Source organism: Lissotriton vulgaris, chromosome 2_1 (assembly GCF_964263255.1).
Source record: "Lissotriton vulgaris chromosome 2_1, aLisVul1.2, whole genome shotgun sequence".
NCBI lineage: Eukaryota > Metazoa > Chordata > Amphibia > Caudata > Salamandridae > Lissotriton > Lissotriton vulgaris.
In genome coordinates, this window is record NC_141687.1 from 463,339,168 (window position 1) to 463,361,823 (window position 22,656).

General features: G+C 41.9%; 1 protein-coding gene across 1 annotated transcript in view; it reads left to right on the forward strand.

Annotated features, from left to right (window-relative positions):
* The first annotated feature begins 713 nt into the window (after positions 1-713).
* HIBCH (3-hydroxyisobutyryl-CoA hydrolase) overlaps positions 714-22,656 on the forward strand; it is a 1,142,718-nt gene continuing 1,120,775 nt past the window's right edge. The window contains exon 1 of the mRNA XM_086955371.1: positions 714-845. Within this exon, the coding sequence (XP_086811497.1) occupies positions 811-845 (35 nt within the window). The 5' untranslated portion in view covers positions 714-810. The remainder of the gene's footprint in view (positions 846-22,656) is intronic.

Consider the following 22,656-nt stretch of genomic DNA (forward strand, 5'->3'; position numbering starts at 1 on the left):
TATTTTAATTAGTACATTCAGGAATGTTCTCGAAAATACATTCAACCATTCCATTCAACCTTCCATGCATCCGTCAAGTCATTCATCCATGAACCACCTGTCAATCCATTCATCCGTGATCACGAATGCAGTTTTGCTGAATTAAGCTGTTGTCTAAATTACCAAGAAAGGAAAAGGGAATATTACATGGCAGCATGTATTAATCTTCGAGGCTTGTCTCTAGTCTCATCATCACTGAAAACAAGGAAAATCGTGTTTTCCAATACACTTTGAAAAGATGGCGCGTCCGCTTACAGCATTTAGGCTATTTTGTCCTTTTGTCCCTTGTCGATCTCTATTAGGGTCTATTGAGTACAAACCGCTAGTCGCCTGCATGTACAGAGCAGGTACATTTTTGTTTTTTTAAACTCAAACGACCTATGTTACGGCCAGGTCGATGGTATTCGATATTATCGGTCTTTCTATCTGAACGAAATGTACTGGAAGATGTAGCGTTTTTATAACTATAATGTTATTCGCATTATTTTTCCGGATATTAAGCTCTTTATAATGCCTTCAAAAAACACTGACACATATATTAGCAATTTTAGTTGATCGACTATTGCAAAGCATCTATAATAGTCAGTTTGTGCGCATCTCTGGTTTCAAATACATGTGATTTCTAACATTCAAATATGGCCGCTAAGCACCAAAATAGACTCGGGCGCCTTTCTAACTTCTCTCAAATCTTTGACAAGTCCCAAACTGTGGCTGGCTTCGTGGAGTCTCAGAGAATTCATTCAAAAAGTCACTTCCCAAGGCACCCGAGTCATGATGACCGCAACGCTTCTTGCCTCAAAATTCAGGTAGATTTGCAAGCAGCCCCATGTACAGACTTTGCTTATCAGCTTTCTTGTGCCCCCCAGCGTGTTCGTTCGCAGTGTGTAGTTCCAGTCGCAGCCTCTGTTCTGTTATGTGCGGTACTGCTTGTTCCATATATGTTAATGTTTTAGAAGAGAAAAGTGAGAGATTAAAAACAATATATATATCTGGATAATGTATTTCCCCCATTGACTTCTATGGAGGCCAGAATCGGGTTATTGTCCTGTAGGGACTTGCAAGTGTGCTGCTGCAGGGTTAGGATATTAGAAATGCAAATAGACGTGTTTTTTTTCTTACATGTCAGTTGGATTGAGAAAACTCAATGGCAGGCAGAGAGCGTGCTAAAAAGGTTGTGCACTAGCCTGTAGTTGCAGGTCACTGGCACTGCATACTCCGAGTCAGACAAGACCAGTTCCCTGTCAGTGGACCTGGCAAAGGAATCTGGTTTCTACATGCTGCAGCATCGGATAACTGAAATATAAACAAATATTTGTTTGCCTACCTATCAGGCGCACAGAGAAGGCGCTATGAACGGCAGAGAGAACGTGACAAATATGTTGTGCACAGGCTGAATCACACAAGACTGGTCTTTGTTGGCTGAAGCCTGCAGAGGAATCGGGTTTTTGCATGCAGAAATCAGGAGGTGGGAGACTAGCTTTGACATCGGTAGTCTCCCGCCTGAATCAGGAGGGTTGGCATGAATGTTGTTCTGGGTCAATGAGAGGCATCTGCTGCTGTAGCTGGCTCATCTACAAAGGACTGGGGAGAGGATGTTGCCTAATGACCAGAGCTGCTGACTGTGGACCTGGGGAACCACGTTCGAGTCTCGGCGTCAGCTCAACATCCTGTGAATCTGGGCACATCACTTAATCTCCCAGTGCATAGCAAACATGCCCTTGTGTAATGTGATTGGTAAATGTAAAGCGCTACACTACCTTAGGGTTGAATCTGCACTATACAAAACAGCAGGGGGAAGGTTTGATCGGATCAGCAGACAGCCGCACATCAATATATAGAATGAACCTATGTCTGAAACTTCCAACTGTTACTCGCTTTATTTTCCCACTGGCACTTCACAGTGGCACTTAAAAATAACACTTTATATTTAGGTACGTGTTGATAAATGAGTTTCCTTATACAGTTCAGTGTGCTGTAGTCAGTGCTTTAAATGGATAAAAATAAGTGCAGGTACTCATCAAAATGAGGGATAGATGGGGTGGAGCTTGGGGCGGGCATAAGGGCGGTGCTAAAGGTGGAACAAGGGGCGGTCTACGTTTTTAACCTTTCCAAGGTTTTTATGCAAGAAATCTGCAGGCATTGTTGGAATATCTGATGTATCTGTCCATTAGCTTTTTGCACTAATAACCATTTATATAGCACTTACTTATAAGTGTTTATTACTACCCAAAGTAACCCTTTTTTAGCAACCTTAAATTAAAAGATTAAGAAATAAACCAGTAAGGTTCTATATATAAGCCTTGTTGTTGCATACAGGTCCCTGCTGCAGCGGCATAATTCACTAAGATATATGCCAAGGCTGTTAACTTGTGACCTACAGGGAAGACAAGGATTTTTGCAACAAAAACAGTATCCAATTGAGCTATCCACATAAAAAAATCAAATATCTGATCTACATTTTGCATGCTATGCTTTCCAGCAGGCACAATGACCCTCTAGGCAATTTTATGGTGAGTTGAAACTTAGATTAGAATGCACGCAGATCTTTCTAGCAAGTGAATTAACCACCGGAGCTATCCACGTTATTGCTACTTATGGTGCCCCAATCTTACTAACTTAAGAGAAAGGCACTGGCTTCCTGTTTCCTACCATTAGGAAATGCTTAGCTGCAAAAAAAAGAGCAATTCATCAGACAGTCTTTTTATTCTCGGCACTAGTGGGTGTTTGTGTCTAAAATGGAAACCAGTGTTGCTTTCCAAGGGACATACTTTGTGTGGCTACAGTAAGCAGCATATTCTGTCTCTCGCTTCCACTGGATAAGAAATATTGACACAGAGACACTGGTGAAGTTGCTGCTGGTCGCCTAACCTTTCAACATTCCATTTTATGTGATTGAAAAGGAGTGGTTGACAAAATAAACAGGTTGCACATGTGATTTTAGAGGAATAAATGTATCTGAGTTCTCTGAATACACTCTGTGTAATTAAATATACACCCATATAGGTAACACTCAGCAAAGCAAAAAGGGGTAACCCAATATCCCTCAGAACCTGGGCCTATATACTGTAAACAACAATGGTTCTGTTAGGTATAGCTATTTCTTTGTGAGTTAGAAAAAATCATGCAAACAGTGAAAGATTGACTGTTTGCATGATTTTTCTAACTCACAAAGAAATAGCTATACCCGACCGAACCATTGTTAACAGCATATATGTAACACAGCACACATGTTGAAAAAACATCTATTGGATAAGAACTGTTCTAAAATCTTTTGTTGACTTTTAAATAGTGCTCAACATCTTTGTCTTGTGATAGATGTATTGGCAAATTTGTGTAAAAGAGTCTAATGGCAGCAGTTTACATACAGCGATTTTCTCCTACAGAAGCATCATTGCAGTACTGTGAACAATGCCTCTCACACCTTCGCCCATTAGGTTTTATAGCCACCTCTCAGCGCCCGCTGTGGAAGGACAAGGGATAAAGGAACCGCTCCTCAGACACAACTCTGCTCTGATGGCTTCCATAGCATATGCAGATCACTGTGTAATGGTGACGAGCAGCTGTTCTCTTGTAAGAGCCCAGCACTGGCTTCCAATGTGATTAAGAGTTGAAGGTGCTGCCGAGGTACAAGGTGATTGATGACGGAGTGCCACCTGCATCAAAGCCAGGCCCCCCGTGAGTACCGGTACTCGATGCGAGAAAATGAAAAGGTGCCGGTACTCAGTACCAGTGAGTACCGGCCCATTTAAAGCACTGGCTGTAGTTTACAAAGTTGGGCTGGTTGAAAAGGGCTTGATTTACAGCTATGCAAATAATAAAAGTAGCCTAATGTTTTTTGCCCTCAATTGTGTCCAACTGCATAGAATTATAAGGTGGTACGCCAGGCCGTTGCAATTTGAAATACGTGACGAAATGACAACAGCAGGAATTATTTATTCAGTGCATGTTTATTTAACAAACTATTGCAATACTGTTGCTCCTCCTCTTTAAAGAGCAAGCTGGTGCATTCTTTCCACTCTAAATTACTGGTTTGGAAACTGAGTTACGTCACAGGGAAGCTGTGAAGCAGCAGTACGATAATAGACCCCAAGTTAAACCCCAACACAGAGGGAGACTTGAAGCATGTGAAAAGTGTTATTAAAAAAACGCTATCCCTGTCGTTGGCTTTTTTCCCCCCACTTATGTCTGATGGGCAACACTGACAACGGGAGGAAGAGTGGGATGGAATGGGCAATGGGAAGCTAAAAAACATAAAAGCCAAAAAAAGCCCCAAGGTTCTGCCAAAGCAGGCCACGTCAGTGCTTTTTTTTTCTTACGGTGGGGGGGGGGGGGTGGGGGTGGGGGGGGACATAAGAAGTACCACAGACAACAGGCGGATGGGTTGGGAGGGAAGAAGTAACACGGACAAGGGGGTCGGGAGAGTAAAGGAGCACTACAGCCAAGGTGGCGGTGAGAGGGGAAGAAGCAACTCAGACAACAGAGGATGAGAAGGGAAGAAGCAACAAGGATGGGAGGAAAAGAAGACAGAAACATAGTATCTCAATTACAGGGCGAGCAGGAGAAGGAAACTAATTAAGATGTAGCAATCAGTACTTGGTCTATGCTCCAGATGAAAGAGGAGGAATTGAAGCTGGTCCTCGCTAGGCAATTAGGAGGCACTAAATTAGAGTGACATTGAAATCAATAAATGGTAACTAGTGAGCGGGCTCCAAGCCTCTTATAGCAGAACTACATCTCCAGTTTAAACAACTGGAACGTAAGTGGAGAAGAGCCTGCAACCCAGCAGACCTAAACTGTTACTCGCTTCATTTTCCCACTGGCACTTCACAGTGGCACTTAAAAATAACACTTTATATTTACTTACTGGCTGATAAATGAGTTTCCTTATACAGTTCAGTGTGCTGTAGTTTAAAAAGTTGGGCTGGTTCAAAAGGGCTTGATTGACAGCTATGCAAAAAATAAAAGTAGCCTAATGTTTTTTGCCCTCAATTGTGTCCAACTGCATAGAATTATAAGGTGGTACGCCAGACCGTTGCAATTTGAAATAAGTGACGAAATGATAACAACAGGAATTATTTATTCAGTGGATGTTTATTTAACAAACGATTGCAATACTGTGTTCATCCTCTTTAAAGAGCAAGCCGTTGCATTCTTTCCACTGGTTTGGAAACTGAGTTACGTCACAGGGGAGCTGTGAAGCAGCAGTACGATAACAGACCCCAAGTTAAACCCCAACACAGAGGAAGACTTGAAGCTCTTCTAGCAGAACTACATCTCCAGTGTAAACAACTGGAACGTAAGTGGAGAAGACCCTACAACCCAGCAGACCTAAACCTCTTTAAATCAAGCAGGAAAAAAATACCATATGCCTATTAAATCGGCAAAAAAAGAATTTTTCTCAAACAAAATATTAGAAGCGCACCATGACCATAAAACACATTTCTCAATTATAAAATCCTTCACCGACCCAAAAACATTAAGTAGGGAAATTCCTCTATCACTCACTTTATATGACCAGATTTCGTTTTTTTTTAAAGAAAAAATCCAGAATATACAAAAAGAGTTTTCCACAATTCCCACACAGCACTTGGACTTAGAACCTGACCCTACTCATATTGGACCTTTATTTCAGGCCAATGGAATATTCTCACTAGGGCAGACACACGAAGCAATAACTGCCTGCAAATCGGCTCCCCTCTTGATGCCTATCCACTCATGGTCTCCACAAAATTATAGATCCTGTTAATCCTGTGATTAACAAGATAGTCAATTCTTCGTTAGCAACAGGGACAGTCGCAGATGAATGGAAATTGGCCATAGTTAAACCATTGGGGAAAAAAACCGAAATATTGACTCATCGTTCCTCTCAAACCTTCGGACTATATCGTTACTACCCACATTGGACACAATCATAGAAAGACTTGTCAATATAGAACTATCCAATTTTATCGAAATTGCTAAGATCCTACATCCTCGTCAATCAGGTTTCCACCCTAAACACTCAATGGAATCTGCGCTGATGAAAATAGTTGTCAAATTAAAATCGACTTTAGATAAAGGCAGGGAGGTGGTACTGATTTTACTTGATGTGTCAGCCGCTTTTGACACTATCTCACATGACATCCTTCTCATGCAGTGAAAAAAGAGCTGCATTTCCAACACACATTAGCCTGGATCAAATCCTTCCTCAGTGGTGTGGAATTTATTAAAATATCTACTTGTCCATGGGAGAGGTTGCTTCATAAATCTACTTGTCCTGTAACAAAATCCACTTGTCCCTTGGGTGCCATGTAGTGCGGTGACAAATTATGGTAGAAATCTCATTATATAAGAGCGGTTATATAGCCTCTCTGATTATGCCAGGGCTCATACCATAGTAGTGTTTGAATACAAGCAATCCCTTTATGTTGCCACGTTTCGGCAGATCTACATACTGGGAAGGAAGGTAGTGGTAAGCAATAGTTCCAGGGTTGGAATGCCCTTTTGAGCCTGCGCAAATCTACTAACTTGCATGTTTAAGGGTTTTCAACAACTCTTCTCTAATATTTTCCCATACTGAGAAATGTTGGAAATGTACTCTTGATAATGGCAGATGTACACCTTCTTCCTGAGTGGGGAAAAAGTGGTTGGAGGGAAAATGAACTTGCAAACACATGCATATTTGTTCATGCTAAAATGCAGTTCACAAATATTTTCTAAGAGTACAATTTCTTGTCCTACTTCTGTAAACTCATGAAAGCCATATAGCTGCACTCTCCCCCCCTGTGAGTGATCGCATTCTGCTCTTTCACAAGGAGCATATTGGCACACAAAGTAGTTTTGTTCAGTGCCAATAACAAATGTGGTAGTGTGTGCTTTATTGAGTCAAAAAAAAAATCATTTTTGCTTTTGCCAATGTTTGTTATAATGGTGAGGGTCCGGCAGCTCTCGCATCAATAAGGTTTTCCAGAAACCATGCCAAAACAAGTCACGCATTGCAAAAACTAAAAAGCTGGCCACCAATTTCAGACCAACTGGATTTGCCAAAGCTTGTTTATTTTTATGTTTCCATTAATCTTATTGAAACTGGTTACACTGATTTTCAAATATGAATATTTTTGAGAAATGCTAGCATGCATCTACACATTTTACTAAATGATGCTGCAATGAAATGGAACCTGAAATTTTATGGTAGTTTAGCAAAATGTTTTCTTTCCCCTACTTTCATTTTTTTAGGAACATTTTATAAAATCAAATAATCATTAATCTTGATTTCAAGCTTCTGCAAATATTTGCATCTCATCAGAGAAGTAGTGTGGCTCACTGGTTAGAGGGGCCAGACCCGAGAGCAGAGGACGGCCCGGGACCAGGGTTCGATTCCCGGCGCGGCAGGTTTCTGGACCAGGGTCAGCGGACTCGATAATTCTCTCGCCTCGGTGCCCACTCTGATCAGCGATCACACTCGGCAACTCTGGGCATTAGCTTGCCTCATCTTCACTAACGGCCCCACCAGACCGCCGGGGATGCCTGGTCTCATCCTGGAGATACCCATTAAGGGACCATCTCTCAGGGAAGCCAGGAAGGGTTTCGCAGCGGTCGAAGCGCCTTGGGACCCTACGGGTAAGTAGTGCGCTATATAAATGGCAATACATACATACAGAGCATTCTGGGACCATTATGCATAGCCTCATATTGCTAAACTTTGAAACCGTGTGTACACATTTTTATACTGGAACCCCTGTCAGTAGTGCAGTCAGAATTTACATTTACTTAGAGCGCTCACCCTAATAATAAAGGCTTTCAATGAATGTACCATAAATACAAGTTTGAACAGCATTTACATATGCACACAAATATTAACTTAACTGCAGACAGTGCCCTTCCCTGACCCTTAATGTGGCACTGCAAACTGGCAGCCAAAGGGTTTGTGCTGCAGGGGGTTGGGCCTACTTGTCCCAAGGACAAAATACACATTAAAACTTGTTGCCCTTGACCCCAAACAATATGTCCTGGGCGTCGGGCTATAGGAATTCCACATCCCTGCTTCCTTACGAATCGCAGACAATCAGTGGCCCTAGGATCGTTCCTCTCTTCCGAACTTCCCATTACATCAGGCATCTCACAGGGATCTTCTCTTAGCCCTCTTCTGTTCAACATATAAATGCCCCCCCTCATCTCACCGATAACCTCTTTTGGCATTGAAGTAACATTATACGCTGATGACACGCAATTGATCTTATCCTTGGACAAAGACTCCAATAAGGCAGAACTTAATTTTAAAATATGCCTGATCGAAGTCATCCATTGGATGAAGCTTAACCATCTCAAATGCAACACAGAAAAAAACATGAGATCCTACTGATAGGAAAAGACAATCCCTTCAAGCCGAGTATGTGGTGGCCGGAAGATGCAACAGCACCCCCAAACACAGTTGAAGTAGCAAAAAATCTGGGACTGAAATTCAATTCCTCACTTTCCTTTCGACCTCACGCCCTGACGGTGGCAGAGACATGCTTCAACGTAATCAAAATGCTCAAAAAATTCTATGACTTCATTCCACTTTCTGCGAGAAAGACAGTTGCAGTGGCATTTATCTGGTCACGATTAGACTACTGCAACAGCCTACTCGCTGGAGCAAATAAACATGTACTAAAGAGATTACAAGTTGTACAGCATGCTGCAGCTCGTTTAGTGCTAAAACTGCCACGCAGATCTTCCGCCTCAGCAGCCCTTAAAACACTCCACTGGAGATCTATGCATAAGAGAGTCATATTCAAGGTACTTTTAATCACCTTCAGAGCATCCAAGAACCTAGAGCCTACATATCTCTCGGCCAGGTCCACCCCCAACACTACTGATAGGACACTGAGATCCTCATATGCAAATCTTCTCAAGCCCCCTTGCATTAGGTGCAAAACCACGGGAGGAAAATCTGTGGAAGCATTGGGAACCAGAGCCTGGAACCATATGCCTATGCATTTAAGGTTGATGTGAACAGAAAGCCAGTTCAGAAAGGCTTTGAAGACCTGGACCTGCAGATGAACTTTGCTCTTCACTTATATAGTGGTTGTTCTTGTTTACCCTGACTATCTTCCACATAGCGCCAGGATGCTCCTTTCGGAGTGACAGTCGTCCTCTAGAAATGCCCATCCAAATTCTAGTAAACAATAGCTCTCTCAAGCAAGTGCATGAACTGCCACTGACGAGATGAAAAAATGGTTCATTGCTAAGTTATCCAGCCCTGTGTTTGCCTGGTTTTACTGCACCGCTGTTTGCCTGAATCACTGTTACTAATTCTTTGAAATATACATTTATTTTAGCGTACTTATAAAGTACATTAGCTCTTGTGGACAGTTAGGTGCTTTGCAAAAGCAGGGATACCCCAGAATAAAATTATTGTGCAAACATAAACAGTTGGGAAGTGAAGAGAGGTGTTGGAGAAATATGGGAGGACGTGGAGGAACAAGATATGAAAGTACCAGCAATGTGTTCTGTGGGGCTTCACCAATTCAATTTATTTATTTGTTTTGGAACTCCTACGGAGGTCCACAAAAACACGCCAACAATTTAAAAAGACAAACATTACATACAATACAAAGATTCCTTCCTTATAAATTACTATAAAATTGTATCCGACATACTGAAAATGTGCAAATAATGCTATAATACGTAAAACAATCACATAACCGACCAATTAAAAATTCTTATATCAATCATACTAAGAAATGTGCAAATAATGCTATCAATACATGAAACAATTAGATAGCCAACCAATTGGTATTAAACCGCAACCAGAGTACTACTGTTGGACAATGTTCTAATAAATAGGCACACATGTTCTAAAAAATTGGTATATCTTAAAACAAACCATTTCATTCGGAGGGGACAAGACCAACAAACGTGCTTCCTGAGCAGAGTGACTATTACATCTGATAAATACTGGTTTTAAAAACACTCGCCTGGCACTTTGCAGCTTTGAACATACAAATAGGATATGATTTAGAGCTTGGATTTGCAACTGGTACAATGCAGAAATTCTCTTCTCTCTAGGTGTTTTATCCCAGATGCCAGCAACGTCTCTTAAGGGCAGCAGATTGAGTCTCAGTAGTAGTATCAGCCTTCTAATCCCGTGAGGGATATTCCAAGTTAAGTAAGGATGTGCTTTATCCCCCAAAGCGCGCCCACTGACCGCCATGTTACTGGGCCTGGATTTACTTAAAGCAGCGTCTCTTGCCAAACTGAGAGGGGATCGAAATTTCTTTAAGAACTGTTTCAAACCAGATTTAGGCATTGGAGAAGCAGGAGTTTAACTAAGACCGAAAGTATCATTTGCCATAAAAAAGACCTAAAAACGTTGATTGTTCTTTTAGAGTGCAAACGATTTCTGTTCTCAGGGCTGCCCTAAGAGTACCCTCTTCCCCCAAGAAGAGAGAGTTACCCCACCTAAGAACTGCTGCCTGGGCTAAGATGAAGGACAAGACTAATCCAAATTCAAGGCGCAGAACATGTGGGGCAGCCAGAGAGTTTAAATTGCAAATTTGGCGCATAATTCGTCCTTCCGCCTTATCAAACGAAAGCCAATGATTCATGTCCAACACCTCGGCAGCATTTATTAACGAGGGTAGGATTTTGACATTGAAAACAGATAAGACATGGCTAAAATGGTGTCTCCCGCAAGTTTTATAAAATCTATTTAATGCACTTGTCTGGGAGACAGCTTTACTAACACAATGTTTAGTATGCTCCAAGTCTCGACCTGTTTTGGGAAAAAAAATCCCTAAATATACATACGAGTCAACCAGTTCCAGTTTTTCAAAACCAAGCATCCATCTTAGACATCTCGTTATTTTGAGCCCCTTCTTACTGAAAACCAAAATCTTGCTTTGTGCAATATTAATTTTCAAAAAGTGAGCCTCTGCATATTTGTTTAAAACGTCCAGACTGCGTTGCAGGCCAATAGGTGTTAAAATCAAATATTGCAACATCGTCTGCAGACAATAGAGACCCAATGGACATTCGGCCAATTTTGGGGGCATCCCCTCTTACGGAGTTCAGAGCGCCAGGGAGATCAGCGATATACAAAGAAAATAAAAGTGGGGCTAATAGACAACCCTGCTTAAGTCCATTATGCGTTCTAATGTTACATGTTAACCCCCGCGAACCTCCCATCTGAACCTGGCACCAGGTGTCAGTATGCAATTCCATAATCAGACCCAGAAGATGATTTGGAATGCCAAGGGAGACAAGTTTTCTCCACAGGGTCTGGCGGTCCACCTTGTCAAACGCCTTGGAGAAATCAAAAAAGGCTGTATAAACTGGCATCCCTCGGTTGAAAACATATTTCTCCACAATTGGCTGAGCACCGCTGTATTATCTAGGGTGCCATGGTTCTTTCTAAAGCGGCTTGTTCTGGTGGAAGGATATCCTGATCGTAAACCCATTGTTTTAAATGGCATAGTATGCTTTTTGCAAATAATTTGCCTGAGGCATCCAGGAGGGCAATTTGTCTAAAACTAGTCGGCACCGTTTTTGGTCCTTTTTTATACAGGGGGACTATAATGTTCCCCTTCCAAGAAGGGGGGATTTTATTCATAAAGAAACAATATTTAAAAAGTGGCTCTAGAAAATCACCCCATACTTCTGGCTACTTTTTTAATTAGTGCAATTGGGATACCATCCGGCCCTTGTGCGCTGGAGGTTCTAGCAATCTTTATATACTGAACTAATTCCTTTCCTGGCGGGGGGCCAAATTCAGTAAATTCAGCAAACGTTAGTTTAACCCATCAGTCAACACGGGAGAAACTGGACTTTTATTTCCATATAATAGAGAGATGTAATCCACCCGTTCCTTTTTGGGAATCAGTATCAGTGTAGCTCTCTGCCTTGAATCGCAATATTCAGCGATCAAGTGCCAGTATTTTCTTGAATCCTTGGCCCTTGCAGCTTCCCTCAGCCCTATCCACTTCGCATCAAGCTCCCTTCTTTTTTAACTGAGCATGAGGCGTCTTCTCACTCGCTTGAGGCGATTGATATTCTGCTGTTTACTAAAGAGGAAATGTATGTCCTGTTTCCTAACAAGATGGTTAATTGCCTGTTTTAAGAATATCATATTGTACATATCTTGTTTATACGTGCGAGGTTCAGAAGATATAGAGCTTAAATTACAACAGTGTGTTTGATTTATTCATACAGTAGGTAATTGATAGATTGTGGTTCATTGATAATCTGCTCAGCACCACGGGGGCAAGGAAAATGAATTGTAATGTAAATGTAAATTGATACTTGTATAGCGCACTACTCACCCGCAAGGGTCTCAAGGCGCTTGTACGAATACCGCTGTGGAACCCATCCTGGCTTTCCCTGTGAGGCTTCCACTCCTGGGCACCCCCAAGGTGGAGGCCAGGCATCCTTAGCGTTGTGGGGGCCGTTGTGGAGATTAAGCAAGGTATTGCCCAGAGTGGCAGAGTGGGACTCCATGATTGGAATAGGCACCAAGGCGAGAATTATCAGGTCCGTGGATTTTTAAGCCCAAGACCCGCCGAGGCGGGGAATTGAACCCTGGTCCCGGGCTGGACCTCTGCATCAGGGTCTGCCGCTCTAACCATTGAGCCACACTTCTTCAGGCAGAATACATGAGTTTTTAGTTGTTTCTGGGCTGAGAAAGCATTGGTTGGGTTCTGACATTTGTGTGTATGTATGTAGAGAGTTCCAAGTGATGTTAGCATGCAGGTATGACTTGCGGATTTAGCCCTATGTCTTTGTTTGCATCAGGAGCAAAATGTAAACTAGGAGAGTAAGACGCTGATGCTCCTAAACATTCTTGTGGGGTTTTTTTTTACTTTGAATTATAGAGGTGATAATAAAACAATAATTTACCTGGCACAAATCTTTAGCACTACCACTTAATCATTAACATCACTGGGTAGACAGTTCTTTCCATCCTGACACCTAAGAAGCCCTGCACTGTGTTGTCAGACATCTTACAGTAATAATACAAAAAAGAGCTCCTGGCAAGATCACCTATGATATTGGTTTGGATGAGTACTGGACCATAAGATAAAACATGCCTATTAGTGTGGGTGAGGTTCAAACATCCTTTTTTAAATTGCAATCTGCAAATCTGTAATGTTAGTATTTCCAGGTATAATAATTGTGGCAGATGGGACATTTTTGTTAAAGGTCTACTGTACTTTATTGCCATTGTACAGATGATTAGGGAGGATACAATGCAGCCCTCATTACTCCTCTCACTACCCCTTGCTAGTCATTAATGACCTTTTGATAATGAAGTGTGGACTGTCCCCAGGCTTCACACTGAGTTTGTAGGGTCCCTACACCCCCACCTCTCTCCTCACTATGCCTGCCAGTGGAGGCCTCACTGATGGAGCAGACCAAGGCTTTGTTACTCCTGCTACATGTGGTGACTGGTGCATGCATTGGGGTCAGCTCGCAAGTGGTGTGCTCCTGTGTTTTACAGACACAGGAGCACCCATCAGACTTGTTATTTGCACTGGAGGCTGATCTGTTTTCCCATAACACAGTTCCAGGTTACTTTGCCGCTCCGTATCCTCTCTCTCGCTGAGAGCACAGAGGAGTGCTGACGACAGATTAAGTACCAGTATCTGGGAGCCATGCAGACTATTGTGGAGCCTTTACAATTCATTTTCTAATGACTGACTTTAATCATAAGAAAGTAGCTTGAATGTGCCTGCTGCATAGCATGCTGGGTGCAGGTATATTCTTTGATAGATGGCTGAGTGGGCTAATGAGTGTATTGCAGAGATTCAACAGAGTATAAGCTGCAGTCATGGCAACAGCACTATGTAACCAACAAGGCATAGGTTAAGATCTTGCAGGTTTGCCCTCACACTTTCCTTATTCTAATGTTGATGAAATGGCTTTGTGATGGCTAGAAATAAACTATTTGTTCAGAGTTCTCAAGGTGCTCATTTGCATGCCTGAGTAGCTTATCAAGTTCAGGTTTTTTTCTCTGTATTCTGACAATTGTAGTCCTGAAATTATAGTCGGATAAAGAGCACTACAGAAAGCTATGTTAAAAAAAACTGGAAAAGCGAGTCATAAATGAGATTGAAAAACAAAGGAGCTCTGCATAAAGAGATTTTATTTCAAGACCGGAGGCTACCATTATGTATTTTATCTTTTAATGCTACTCCTGCAGCACCTTTTAAGAACTTTACAAGTTATGGGTAATGTAATTCAGTATCGGGACCAGAGGCGAGGATTGAGCTTTCCCTTTCTTCACTTTAATTATTTTAATTGACACAGCAGCCCTCATCAAAACAACACACTACATTTCCTTAGAGACATGGGGGAAAGAGTAATCCATAACAACCAATACGAGTCCATATTCCTGTATGTATTCCTTCATGCCTGGCCCTCTATCCTCTTTGTTCGATGTTCCCTCATTAGATAAGTTGTCCTTTCCATTTACTCAATAAAAAAAAGCATAACAGTTTATCTTTTATTTGTAATGATTGGATTATTGTTCCTTGATTGCTCACGTGTGCGCCTTTTGCTCTTAAAGGTACAGGTCACACGAGTATGAGTTTGCGAGGAGAATCGCCATAGAGTACTGTTATCGGATCCTCTGCTTTGATTTTTAGTGCACACATCACCATAGCACTCTAGGCATCCTTTGCAGGTCTATAATTGTGAATAGACATGTTCATCAGGTTAGTTTTGCAGTGATGGTGGGTCTGTTTCTGCCCTAAATAATTATCTGCCTGACCTATACACCCCAGTCTGGGATAAGTAAGGAGCTTCACTTGGGCAAACTACGTAGGCTATTTACAGTGATTAAGGCCATTGGTCATTGTGGAGAAGTGTGGCTCAGGGGTTAGAGGCGGCAGACCCGGAAGCTGAGATCGGCCCTGGACCACGGTTCAATTCCCCGCCTCGGCGGGTCTTGGGCTAAAAAATTCCACGGACTCGATAATTCTCGCTCCGGTGCCTTCTCGACTCACAGGTTCACACTCTGCGACTCTGGGCAATAGCTTGCCTAATCTCCACAACTTCACCTCGCGGTGGGATGCCTGGCTTTCACCTTGTGGATACCCTGCCGGGGTTATCTCACAGGGGAATACCAGGACGGGTTCCCTAAGCAAGCGCTTAGATACAGACCTCGGTCAGTGATTTGCGCTATATAAATACATGTACATTTACATTTACATTTACATTGTGCCCCTCCTCCTTATTTAACTGACAACCTTCAAAGCACTTATCAGGAGATTAAAGGGTATTACCAGGGTCCCTTGTGCTAATAAGCACCTACTCTTCTTGGCCCTTGTGGGTAATGAGTGCTTAAGCTTTCTGCCCCACACCCCCACCCCTCCATCATGCAACAGGCAGAATAAAGTTATGAGGAGGAAGTCGGGGATTTCATTCCTTGGGATGATAGTTTTGCTGATGAGGTGGATGACTCATTCAAAGGGCGGTGACCAGTGCCCTGTGCCCCTACGGGAAGAAATGTATAACATGGGCTATGGCTCTACCAGGACCCCTCCCCAGGAAGGAAGATCAAGTTCCAACCCTCAAAACTGATGAACCCGATTCCCAGAAAGCCAGATTCCCTTCAAGGTCAAGGAGAAATGCAAAAAGGAGGACCTCAGTAGGGACAACGACTTTGATTGGCTTAAAAAGTCTTTCTTAGCCTGGTCCAAGAGCACACAAGAAAAGGAACCATATGGTACACAAACCCTCTACTTGTACTTCCAGCGACCATGACCCCTTCTTCCTGGTGATGAATTGGGATTGCAATCGCCTGGGGACTGTGATGATGATGCTGCCACTAGTGGACCATAGCACCCATCCTCTATTCCTAAAGCACAGAAAAGTGAAGGACCAACACATCAAAGCACCAATAGATATGTTGGATTCTGAGAATATTTATCAACACAGATCCTCAGCTTGGACTCCAGAGGACAAAGATCCTTAGGTTGAACTCCAGAGAACAGGATTACGCGATACGTGGCCACCTATCTCAGGAAACCCTTAGATCAAGAAGTCAGGCCAAGATTGAAAGCAGAATGGATCCCTCCAATCTTGGAGGGGAGGGTGGCTGCAAATCCTGAAATTTACAATAAAATGGCTATGTTCCGAGCAAAATTTGTAAAGGACCCTAGGAAGGGTATAAACAGATCCTGGGTGGCCTACCTGGATATAATTCTAGATGGGACAGGTCCCCTTACGAAGATCTGAGACATGGCAAATGAGGCAAGCTAATCCGGTTTGCTTATCTCGCCAGCGATCCTGTCAGGTTGGACACAATATGCTGGCATTCTATTGGGCAATACTAACAGCGCCATTTCCACTAAGAGAGACACAAGCCCTTGCTTATCAAAGTCAATCCAAGTTGGGTGACTTTGCCGCTTCTGAGGCGTGCTTCATAGCGGAAGGTCACCTGTTCTGTGAGCCGTTTCTGAAGATGTTTGGAAAGTATGTACCTGCCTTAAATTGTCTACAAAAGGTGCAGGCCTCAACAAAAAAAATCATCTGCCTAAAGGTTTTTGGAAGGGCTAGTTTAGGACAAGGGTGCTCAGCTGGCTGTTTCCTATCCCAAGGCCTACAAAGAGGCCTACCACACCACCATAAAAAATGGCTGGACCATGCCCGATTCGGAGGGTTCTTCCTGTCCCGAGTACCAAAAGAGAACATGGCTACAGCTATTCCATTACAGGCTGCTACACTGCAGCAGTGGGTACTCTAATAAGTCTCATCTGTTCTTCCTCGGCAAGGGTACTGGGGGGAGGTTAGCATTGCATTTCCACTTGTGGCGGATGTTTATCAAAGATGCTTGGGTATTGCAAGCCATCAAAAGTTCTCAAATTGGCTTCTACTGCTAGCCAAAGCAGTGGCAGAGTCCAAAGTCTTTCCTATTTTCAAAAGAAAACTCCAGAGTTATAGATTAAGTGGTGGTGGCTGTACATTGCAAGGGAGTTGTTGTTTGACTGTAACAGATCTCTGTAGTTTCATTATCAACATTTAAAACGAAAATATATATATACACATTCTTTTTATTAAAACTTTGCTCACAACACAGCATGTACAGAAAGTGACTTCAGATTATCATGCATCATACATTGCAATGATGACAGTATCAGAGGCAAAACTTGGACAGGTCATGATAATGGTTCTTTTACGGCCTGTTGCAGTTCATAAGACTTTCACATCTGTCCCCTTAGCAAAATGTTTTTAGTCCAGAAAAAGAACAAAGAATTCCGCCTATCAATCAATCTCAAAGAATTTGATGAATGGGTGGTCTTCCAGCTTTTCAGAATGATGGGGATTCATCTATTCTGGGACACGGTGCCTGACCCAATTCAGCATTTAATCTCTCATTTATGACTCAGATAGACAATGTTGGATTATTTGTTCATATTTGAGATACATAGGACCTTAGCGCGGCTTTTGATACCATCTCCCATAAACAGCTAATTTTCCCTTTAAAATCCTCTGGCATATGCGGCTCTGCTCTGGACTGGATTATCTCCTTTTTGGACAATCGTACATTCCAAATCTTTTCGGCCACAGCTTGCTCCAAAATTCACGCCTCACCTCGTGGGGTTCCCCCAGGGCTCGATCCTTACCCCCTTTGCTATTCTACCTGTACGTCAGACCTTTGGCTGACATCGCAGACCAGGCCGGTCTAACTCTTGTCACGTAAGCTGACGATTCTCAGATTATTTTTTCCCTCTCTAACTCCAACCCCCTGGCACCCTCCTGTCTCAAACAAGGTCTTAGTAGTATTTCCAATTGGATGACCCAAAATCACCTGAAGCTGATTGGAGAGAAGACTGAGGTTCTCATCCTGGGCAAGCAGAAAGACCATTGGTGCCCTTCTTACTGGCCGGCCGAGATGGGTAACCTCCCCAAACCAACTAGCCATGCTCGGAACTTGGGCGTCATTGTTGACGACTCGCTGTCTATGCACCAGCAAACCGTCAGTGACCGCTTTGTGCTTTACCATCCTGAAATGGCTCAGGAAAATCCTATGGCTACTGCCTGTCTACACCCAGAATACCGTGGTCCATGCCCTTATTACATCGCGGCTCGACTACAGTAACATCCTATATCTGGGCTCTAACAAGGCCGTGATCCGCAGACTTCAGTTAGTCCAGAATTCTGCAGCTAGATTCCTCTGCAGAATCCCCAGGGCCTCCCCCATTTCTGGACACCTGCGAGACTTACATTGGCTCAGGGTGGAGAATTGTATTAAGTTCAAAGCCCTGAGCTATATGTTCAAAATCAAGGCAGGTACTGCCCCTCAATACCTACAAGCATTTGTTCGTCCCCATGTTCCTTCCCGCCACTTACGATCTAAAACCATGGGCAACTTTGTCGTGCCCAGGGTCAAATTCACCAGAATGGGTGGGGAGATCCTTTTCCTACCTAAGTCCTTCCCTCTGGAATACTCTGCCTCCTAACATTCGCAAAGAAACTGATTACATCCACTTTCGCAGGGCTCTTAAGACCTGGCTTTTTGATCAATAACTCCACCTGACCGCCCCACGTTTTTTGCTCCCTGTCCGCCATAGCCCTGGGAAACCCTTTTCGGGTAGCTGCGCGCCTTACAAATCCAATAAATAAATATATTATGTTACGCTGTTTTTCTTGCTTCTTGTTATACTACGTCAACTATGAATCCTTCTGTCTAAACTCTGACTTTTAAAGCGTTCTGATACCCCCAGGTATTGCCAGCGCTACATTTAAACTCTCAAATAAATAAATAAATATTCTCAGACAGGGAGATTGGATGTTGCAACTGGATCTGAAAGACACATACCTAGCAGTACCAGTGTAGAGGGAAGACCTACAAGGTCGCATCTCTAACTATCAGATCGTCTTCAACACTGTGGTGCTTTACAAAGGTTTTGAGGTATCGGTAATGAAATTCCTCTACAAGAGTGGCTTGAGATTGTTGTTTTTTAATTTTTTTTATATTGATGACATTCCCATCATTGATCAATATCCTTGCAGACTAGCAGAACATATTTTGAAAGAGTAGGTGGTGAGGTATTACCGGGGCATAGCCCATGCAGCAATAAATCTAGAAAGGATTATTTCAAAGAGGCATCAAGGGAACCAAGGACAGCTACCACCCACCGCTGTCAAAAGACACCAATTTACAGAGTAATTGTTGTCACAATAGAACAAAAATTGTAGGATTCCCTGAGCACAAAAATAAACGTATCTGTGAGATTTACAGATAATATCTGTTCAAACAATAATTGTCCATATCTATACATCCAAGTTATGAAAAAGTCCTTATTTTTATTTTCTCAGTCCAGATGATCACGAAGACTTGTAGGTACAGCAGTACAGTCTTGGTACAGTATACAACAGCCAAACGCCAACACGTGTTTCGTCAAGGGACATCACCCAATGACTTCCTCAGGGCTGTAACAATAAATTGTACCCCATTAAAATCCCCATACACTGGGGAGCCAAGTCATGATACAAAGTACCACCACCGACCACTCACCAAGTGTGCCAAATAAAGATAAAAATCACCTCAACCAAACAATAGGAGGTTAAGTGAACACATGGGAAAGGAAAGAACAAATTACCAAAAGTGTATATACCTAATTCCAGAACTGTGTCAGTATATGAGACACCCTATGGCAAAGGGGAAGAGAAACATACTGATAGGACCGGAAGGAGGAAGGGTGAAGGACCATCACACAAGCACCCATTTCAAACCAAAAACAATATCCAATTTAGTTTATTATGCAACCAGATATCTAGTGAGCACCCTCAATGAGATGTATATAAGATACCCAAGAATAAAACCTTGTACTTGTCTCAAACTGATAAACTGAAACTCACCCTGAAATTGTTATCACTTGCAGTTGCAAAACAGACAAGATGGTATCAAGGACCTTTGTTATATAATTCACTATAAAATAAGGGGAAAAGGTGGGGGGGAGTAGATTTTAGAAATAGTCTCAGTATTTATACTTATAAGTCACTGAAAAAACGAAATTCTAAAAACAATCACCACATACTATTCAGTAGGAAACTCTCTTACCCTTCAATTGAACTTACAACTATTTCGCTAGTTATTGTCTTTAAGATTATAATGTTCTCGTCTAAGAGGAACAGGCAATATCAGCCTTCGTTCTTTGGAACCATCAAGTGTATCTGAAAGGTGAAAACCGAGCAAAGGGATTTATTTAAAAGAATGTACCCGGAACGAGTCGCGTCCACACTAATATCATAACGTCTTAAACAACCAAATATTTGTGACTAGACCATATTCGCCGCCACAAAAATACCAAGAACCCCAATTGTGCTAACAACCTGGAGGTCTATTCGCTATGCCCAATATCAAGTACATATACAGTACAGAGTAAAAGAAAGTTTAAGCCTATCAAACGCAACCGACATAATTTAGACCGAAAATCCTGTCATGCGGGCATACGCTATCTCATTAATGCCAGAAACCCTCAGATGACTCTCACCTCGGGTTCCCGTAGCAAAACGTGTGACCTATCCTCATTGTCAATACGGCGTGCTGCGCCTGCACCATCTTGGGTAGGTATTATATGCTGACGCTTCAATGATAGAAAAAACGGACTAAGCACGCGAATTTAGATATCCCAGCGCTTTAGGCCAACCGGCCGATATCAACCGCGGCAGTAAAATTAAGTCATTCTTAAAACCTAATATAATATATTGACAATCCAATAATTATTTTACAACGTGAGATAAGAAACAAAATAAATAAAATCGAAGCCTAACAGTAAAACAAATGGATTTCACCGGCCAATTGCTCACTACCACCGGCACCATTTTGAAGTGGTCCAGTTAGTATTAAATCACTATGTAGTCATATATATCGTTTTTGACACAAAAGCTATAGTTTTTAGGCAGGGGTGCACTGAATATAAATAAATTGCTCGGTTAGAATCCTCAACTAAGGTCCAAAAATCTATAGACACCAAGGAAAAAATTAAGACAGTCTTAGTAGGAAGTGTGAAGAAAGTAAGAAAAGTAAAAGGACAACATAAAGGCAGCACCATAGACAAAGTGAAGAAATTAATTAACAATAATGTGTAAGTAAAGTAACCAAAATTACATAAACACAAAAATTAACACTTTACATATCATGTACATTTGTAATTATGTGAGATGATACTGACCACACATGTCAGCATTTTGCATTTTTTGTGGATTTAACATCAACATATGTACACATTTGATCCTCATTTTTTACAATACCGGGAAGATATTAATATACTAAATCTCCTCATATAAGTTTGTTATAACAGTTAGCGCTAAAGAGAAATATTATTAGATCAAATTATCTTCCCAAAAAGTATTGCAATTCTGAATCGATGTTAATTCCCTGTTCAACTGCACGTAATTTAAGTATCCAACGTGCTTCGCATTGACGGGTTACTTAATGACGATGAATATGCCTACTTAAAAATTGACAAACCTTGTTATCCTTGTATTTACACTTTACCAAAAGTGCACAAGGATTTGGAAAAGCCTCCGGGTAGGCCAATTGTGTCTGGTATAGGGGGCCGATGGAAAGGATTGCAGAGTTTGTGGATATTTACCTGCAACCTTTTGTGGTAAATCTGGCCTCCTACATCAGGGACACAAAACACATTCTCAATATTCTTTCAGATGTGAACTGGGATCCCTCAATGACAATGGTGACACTAGACGTAACTTCGTTATATACGAATATACAACATGAACAAGGTTTGGATATGTTGAAAAAGTTTCTATATAAAAGACCAGCTGAGCTGTTGGATCATTCAAATATGCTACTGTCTATGTCAAGACTGATCCTTAAACACAATGTTTTCTTATTTAGCAAGGACTGGTACCCTCAACAATGTGGAGTGGCGATGGGATCCAAATTTGCACCGTCATTGGCCTGCCTTTTTATGGGCGGTTTCGAGGCGGAGCATATTTGAGGACCCTCTGGGTCAAGGTGGCAGGAATTTATTGTTTATTTTGGTAGATACATAGATGATTGCTTTATAATTTGGACAGGTTCGGATGTGGAATTAATGAATTTCTTTGAGTATATGAATAACAACAAGTATAATATGTCGTTCACTATGTCCTCAAGCAAAGAGAGAATTGTATTTCTTGACATTGAACTGTTTGTTGAGGAAGGAAAAATTAACAGTGTATTACATAGGAAAAGCACTTCGTGTAATTCTACACTCTTTGCCACAAGTGCTCACCCCAAGGTTCAGAAACAGGCAATACCCTATGAGGAATTATACAGAGCACGAAGAAATTGTAGTAAGGATGAAGATTTTTTGATTTGCACACAAGATATGGAATCTAGATTCTTGGCTAGGGGTTATGATCATGACCTCATCAAAAAAGCTAGGGATAGATCATCTAAACTTAATAGGAAAGATACTTTGAAACCTAAAATAAGAACTATAGATAATGCACAACCAATCCGTATGGTGACCAATTATCATCCATGGTCTTACAGAATATACAATATCCTAAAAAAACATTGGCATCTGTTAACATCAGATCAGACGATCAGCCAATATATTTCTAAACATCCCTGTATCACATACCATAAGGGTACTACATTAAGGGGACTAATCAGCCCTAGTTATCCCACAACCAAGAGTA